This window comes from Conger conger, chromosome 8, assembly GCF_963514075.1.
Source record: "Conger conger chromosome 8, fConCon1.1, whole genome shotgun sequence".
Classification (NCBI taxonomy): domain Eukaryota; kingdom Metazoa; phylum Chordata; class Actinopteri; order Anguilliformes; family Congridae; genus Conger; species Conger conger.
The window spans coordinates 64,428,958-64,436,457 of record NC_083767.1 but is presented as its reverse complement, the minus strand read 5'-3'; the positions used below and the strand labels follow the sequence as shown (position 1 = coordinate 64,436,457).

Genomic DNA, 7,500 nt, shown 5'->3' with positions numbered 1-7,500 from the left:
CTTGGGGCCATTGCTGTTTACACAAAATCTCGATTCAGTAATTGCTTCTCATATCGCTGATGACTCAACTTTTCCTCTCTTCCCGCAGTCAGCCACACAGGCTAATGAGAGTATCTGCCTGCCTGGCCTACCTGGCATCACCTGAAGCTCAACCTCAACAAGACTGAGCTGCTCTTCATCCCTCACAGAGCCTCCCAACCACAAGAACTCTCAGTCACTGCTGATGGTACGACAGATCCTCCCTACCAAAAGAACTCTCAGTCACTGTTGATGGTACGACAGAGCCTCCCTACCACAAGAACTCTCAGTCACTGCTGATGGTACGACAGATCCTCCCTACCACAAGAACTCTCAGTCACTGCTGATGGTACGACAGAGCCTCCCTACCACAAGAACTCTCAGTCACTGCTGATGGTACGACAGAGCCTCCCTACCACAAGAACTCTCAGTCACTGCTGATGGTACGACAGAGCCTCCCTACCACAAGAACTCTCAGTCACTGCTGATGGTACGACAAAGCCTCCCTACCACAAGAACTCTCAGTCACTGCTGATGGTACGACAGAGCCTCCCTACCACAAGAACTCTCAGTCACTGCTGATGGTACGACAGAGCCTCCCTACCACAAGAACTCTCAGTCACTGCTGATGGTACGACAGAGCCTCCCTACCACAAGAACTCTCAGTCACTGCTGATGGTACGACAGAGGCTGCCTGGGGGTGGGCCTGGACTTTAAGGGGCAAGTTTCAGCAACATCACAGTCCTGCAGATTCCATCTGTACAACATTAAGACTCATCTCTGCACACTGCACCATAACCAGCTATCCAGATACACACTCCTCTGTGGCAGTTATCACCAGTCTCAATCTTTTAGCCCTCTTGCTGAACTTTGTATTTTATATTCATACTTCATGTGCATGTTAGTGCTGTATTTTAATCCGGGACTGTTGCATGTGTATTATATCTTGAGACGGTAGTTGCTTACATTATTACTTACTGTTTTAGCCCATCTCCCAACCACACTGGACTTGGTAACAGTTCGATGTAGATGACTGATTCTTTGTGAATTGTACCTCATCCTACCTGTTATAATGACCTTTGGTATGCACTTTTTTTATTTGTAATAAATAAATGTAATGTAATTTCTCTCCCCCTCTCACCACTCCCCCTTTGTCTCCCTCCAGGTGCTGGACGATGTGAGCGGAGTCCTTGTCCCACATGTAGATGTGTCCACAGTCACTGCCGCTCACGACAAACTCACTGCAGGGCCCGAAGAAGTTCACCCCCTTCACTGTGGGGCAGAGAGCCCAGTCAGCCCGAATACTGCCCACAACTACCCCCTTACAACCCCAATACCCCCCACAACTACCCCCTTACAGCCCAACTACCCCCCACAACTACCCCCTTACAGCCCCAATACCCCCCACAACTACCCCCTTACACCCCCAATACCCCCCACAACTACCCCCTTACAGCCCAACTACCCCCCACAACTACCCCCTTACAGCCCAACTACCCCCCACAACTACCCCCTTACAGCCCCAATACCCCCCACAACTACCCCCTTACACCCCCAATACCCCCCACAACTACCCCCTTACAGCCCAACTACCCCCCACAACTACCCCCTTACAGCCCAACTACCCCCCACAACTACCCCCTTACAGCCCCAATACCCCCCACAACTACCCCCTTACAGCCCAACTACCCCCCACAACTACCCCCTTACAACCCCAATACCCCCCACAACTACCCCCTTACAGCCCAACTACCCCCCACAACTACCCCCTTACAGCCCCAATACCCCCCACAACTACCCCCTTACACCCCCAATACCCCCCACAACTACCCCCTTACAGCCCAACTACCCCCCACAACTACCCCCCACAACTACCCCCTTACAGCCCCAATACCCCCCACAACTACCCCCTTACACCCCCAATACCCCCCACAACTACCCCCTTACAGCCCAACTACCCCCCACAACTACCCCCTTACACCCCCAATACCCCCCACAACTACCCCCTTACAGCCCAACTACCCCCCACAACTACCCCCTTACAACCCAACTACCCCCTATACAGTGTAAATATACCCCCCAATTACCCCAATACATCACCTAATAACACACCTCCCAATAACACAGCGCCCAATAACACACCACCTCCAATCACAGGCCCCCCCCCGCCCTGGGAACAGAGTTGGGGGTCACACCTGTGGCGTTGTTACGGTGACCCTTGTACTTCCTGCAGTAGTCAGCTCCATCGCTGTGCTGGGAGTTAAACAGGTAAATGTCCTCATCATTGTAACTGGCCAACAGCTCTGTAACACAGAACAGAGACAGCCTGAAACCAGTATGTGCGTGTGTGTGCGTATCTGTGTGTGCGTGTGTGTATGTGTAGGTGAGTGTGCGCGCATGTGTGTGTGCGAGTGTGTGTGTGCATGTAGGTGAGTGAGAGTGTGCGTGTGTGTGTGTGTGTGTGTGTGTAGGTGTGTGTGTGCGTGTAGGTGAGTGTGCGCGCATGTGTGTGTGTGCGTGTGTGTGTGTGTCTGTGAGTGTGTGTAGGTGTGTGCGTGTGTTCGTGTAGGTGTGTGTGTGTAGGTATGTGTGTGTGTGTGTGTGTGTGTGTGTGTGTGTGGGTGTGTGTGTGTAGGTATGTGTGTGTGTGTGTGTGTGTGTGCGTGCGTGCGTGTGTGTGTAGGTGTGTGTGTGTGTGCGTGTGCGTGTGCGTGTGCGTGTGCGTGTGCGTGCGTGCGTGTGTGTGAAGGTGTGTGTGAGTGCTGCACCTGTTCCATCATGGCTGTACACCAGACAGGTGATGTTGGTCTTGCTCTCGCTGGACAGCAGATGAGAAGGACAGAACTTCTTCAGCACACCATTATTCTCATTCTCATTGATCTTCCGCTGGTCATACACCCTGCAGAGAGAGTGTGTGTGTGTGTGTGAGTATATACACTCAGCAAGCATTTTATTAGGTATTCATAAGACTTATTTTTGTATTTATAAGACTTCTACTGCTGTAGCCTATCCAATTACGAGTTATGAGGCGTTGTGTGTTGAGAGATGCTCTTCTGCATATCACTGTTGTAATGTGTTGTTATTTGAGTTACTGTCACCTTCCTGTCAGCTTCAACCAGTCTGGCCATTCTCCTCTGACCTCTCTCATTAACAAGGCATTTCTGTCTGCAGAATTGCGGCACACTGGATTTCTTTTCGTTTTTTGCTACATTCTTTGCAAAATCCCAGGAGTTCAGCAGTTTCTGAGATACTGAAACCGCCCTGTCTGCCACCAACAATCATTACACGGTCAAAGTCACTTCGATCACATTTTTCCCCCATTCTACTGGTTGATGTGAACATTACCTGAAGCTCCTGACCCACATCTACATGATTGTGTGCATCGCACTGCTGCCACATGATCGCCCGATTAGATAATCACATGAAAAGCAGGCGTGATAAAGTACAAATGTTCCTAATAAAGTGCTGGGTGAGTATGTGTGAGTGCGAGAGAGAAAAACGAGCTACAATCACACACACACACACATTGACCTTACAGTCAGAGCTGGTCTGTAATGAACTGTAAGAACGTGACAGACGGACAGTAGACTCACCGGACATACTGGTCCCTGCCGCCCACAGCGAAGTGGTGAGTGTTGGCCGGGTTCACAAAGATGGTGTAGAGCCCCACCTTCCGCTCGCCTTCCTTCACCACCACCAGCTTACTGAGAGAGCAGTGTACACGTACACACACACACACACGTACACACAACATCACCACCAGCTTACTGAGAGAGCAGTGTACACGTACACACAACATCACCACCAGCTTACTGAGAGAGCCCCACCTTCCGCTCGCCTTCCTTCACCACCACCAGCTTACTGAGAGAGCAGTGTACACGTACACACAGACACACACGTACACACAACATCACCACCAGCTTACTGAGAGAGCAGTGTACACACGTACACACACACACACACGTACACACAACATCACCACCAGCTTACTGAGAGAGCCCCACCTTCCGCTCGCCTTCCTTCACCACCACCAGCTTACTGAGAGAGCAGTGTACACGTACACACACACACACACGTACACACAACATCACCACCAGCTTACTGAGAGAGCAGTGTACACGTACACACACACGTACACACAACATCACCACCAGCTTACTGAGAGAGCCCCACCTTCCGCTCGCCTTCCTTCACCACCACCAGCTTACTGAGAGAGCAGTGTACACGTACACACAAACACACGTACACACAACATCACCACCAGCTTACTGAGAGAGCAGTGTACACGTACACACAACATCACCACCAGCTTACTGAGAGAGCCCCACCTTCCGCTCTCCTTCCTTCACCACCACCAGCTTACTGAGAGAGCAGTGTACACGTACACACAACATCACCACCAGCTTACTGAGAGCCCCACCTTCCGCTCTCCTTCCTTCACCACCACCAGCTTACTGAGAGAGCAGTGTACACGTACACACAACATCACCACCAGCTTACTGAGAGAGCAGTGTACACGTACACACACACACACACGTACACACAACATCACCACCAGCTTACTGAGAGAGCCCCACCTTCCGCTCTCCTTCCTTCACCACCACCAGCTTACTGAGAGAGCAGTGTACACGTACACACAACATCACCACCAGCTTACTGAGAGAGCCCCACCTTCCGCTCGCCTTCCTTCACCACCACCAGCTTACTGAGAGAGCAGTGTACACGTACACACAGACACACACGTACACACAACATCACCACCAGCTTACTGAGAGAGCCCCACCTTCCGCTCTCCTTCCTTCACCACCACCAGCTTACTGAGAGAGCAGTGTACACGTACACACGTACACACACACACACACACACACACAACATCACCACCAGCTTACTGAGAGAGCAGTGTACACACGTACACACAACATCACCACCAGCTTACTGAGAGAGCTCCACCTTCCGCTCGCCTTCCTTCACCACCACCAGCTTACTGAGAGAGCAGTGTACACGTACACACACACACAACATCACCACCAGCTTACTGAGAGAGCCCCACCTTCCGCTCGCCTTCCTTCACCACCACCAGCTTACTGAGAGAGCAGTGTACACGTACACACAGACACGTACACACAACATCACCACCAGCTTACTGAGAGAGCAGTGTACACGTACACACACACACACGTACACACAACATCACCACCAGCTTACTGAGAGAGCCCCACCTTCCGCTCTCCTTCCTTCACCACCACCAGCTTACTGAGAGAGCAGTGTACACGTACACACAACATCACCACCAGCTTACTGAGAGAGCCCCACCTTCCGCTCTCCTTCCTTCACCACCACCAGCTTACTGAGAGAGCAGTGTACACGTACACACAACATCACCACCAGCTTACTGAGAGAGCCCCACCTTCCGCTCGCCTTCCTTCACCACCACCAGCTTACTGAGAGAGCAGTGTACACACGTACACACAGACACACACGTACACACAACATCACCACCAGCTTACTGAGAGAGCCCCACCTTCCGCTCTCCTTCCTTCACCACCACCAGCTTACTGAGAGAGCAGTGTACACACGTACACACAGACACACACGTACACACAACATCACCACCAGCTTACTGAGAGAGCCCCACCTTCCGCTCTCCTTCCTTCACCACCACCAGCTTACTGAGAGAGCAGTGTACACGTACACACAACATCACCACCAGCTTACTGAGAGAGCCCCACCTTCCGCTCGCCTTCCTTCACCACCACCAGCTTACTGAGAGAGCAGTGTACACGTACACACAACATCACCACCAGCTTACTGAGAGAGCCCCACCTTCCGCTCGCCTTCCTTCACCACCACCAGCTTACTGAGAGAGCAGTGTACACGTACACACAACATCACCACCAGCTTACTGAGAGAGCCCCACCTTCCGCTCGCCTTCCTTCACCACCACCAGCTTACTGAAAGAGCAGTGTACACGTACACACACACACACACGTACACACAACATCACCACCAGCTTACTGAGAGAGCAGTGTACACACACTCACACACACACACACAACATCACCACCAGCTTACTGAGAGAGCAGTGTACACACGTACACACAGACACACACGTACACACAACATCACCACCAGCTTACTGAGAGAGCAGTGTACACACACTCACACACACACACAACATCACCACCAGCTTACTGAGAGAGCAGTGTACACACACACACACAGACACACACGTACACACAACATCACCACCAGCTTACTGAGAGAGCAGTGTACACGTACACACAACATCACCGCCAGCTTACTGAGAGAGCAGTGTACACGTACACACAGACACGCACGTACACACAACATCACCACCAGCTTACTGAGAGAGCAGTGTACACGTACACACAACATCACCACCAGCTTACTGAGAGAGCAGTGTACACGTACACACACACACACGTACACAACATCACCACCAGCTTACTGAGAGAGCAGTGTACACGTACACACACACACACACACACACACACAACATCACCACCAGCTTACTGAGAGAGCAGTGTACACACACTCACACACACTCACACACACACACACACACACACACACAACATCACCACCAGCTTACTGAGAGAGCAGTGTACACGTACACACACACACACACACACACACACACACACACACACACACCACCACCAGCTTACTGAGAGAGCAGTGTACACGTACACACAGACACACACGTACACACAACATCACCACCAGCTTACTGAGAGAGCAGTGTACACGTACACACAGACACACGTACACACAACATCACCACCAGCTTACTGAGAGAGCAGTGTACACACGTACACACACACACACAACATCACCACCAGCTTACTGAGAGAGCAGTGTACACACGTACACACAGACACACACGTACACACAACATCACCACCAGCTTACTGAGAGAGCAGTGTACACGTACACACACACACTCACACACAACATCACCACCAGCTTACTGAGAGAGCAGTGTACACACGTACACACACACACACACACACACACACACCACCACCAGCTTACTGAGAGAGCAGTGTACACGTACACACAGACACACACGTACACACAACATCACCACCAGCTTACTGAGAGAGCAGTGTACACGTACACACAGACACACGTACACACAACATCACCACCAGCTTACTGAGAGAGCAGTGTACACACGTACACACACACACACAACATCACCACCAGCTTACTGAGAGAGCAGTGTACACACGTACACACAGACACACACGTACACACAACATCACCACCAGCTTACTGAGAGAGCAGTGTACACGTACACACACACACTCACACACAACATCACCACCAGCTTACTGAGAGAGCAGTGTACACACGTACACACACACACACACACACAACATCACCACCAGCTTACTGAGAGAGCAGTGTACACGTACACACAGACACACACGTACACACAACATCACCACCAGCTTA

The 7,500-nt window shown here is 51.3% G+C and overlaps 1 protein-coding gene across 5 annotated transcripts in view; it reads right to left on the bottom strand.

The window, feature by feature from the left end:
- Positions 1-7,500, bottom strand: part of dcaf8 (DDB1 and CUL4 associated factor 8) — a 17,810-nt gene that overhangs the window by 3,950 nt on the left and 6,360 nt on the right. For 3 of the 5 annotated variants that reach the window (XM_061252030.1, XM_061252029.1, XM_061252027.1), the window contains exons 7-11: positions 4,439-4,472; positions 3,612-3,688; positions 2,787-2,917; positions 2,214-2,321; positions 1,160-1,290 (exon numbers count right to left, since the gene is read on the bottom strand). In XM_061252030.1, the coding sequence (XP_061108014.1) occupies positions 1,160-1,290; positions 2,214-2,321; positions 2,787-2,917; positions 3,612-3,688; positions 4,439-4,472 (481 nt within the window). Of the gene's footprint in view, positions 1-1,159; positions 1,291-2,213; positions 2,322-2,786; positions 2,918-3,611; positions 3,723-4,438; positions 4,473-5,539; positions 5,574-7,500 lie in introns of all 5 variants that reach the window. The other 2 variants (XM_061252028.1, XM_061252026.1) reach the window with 2 other exon arrangements.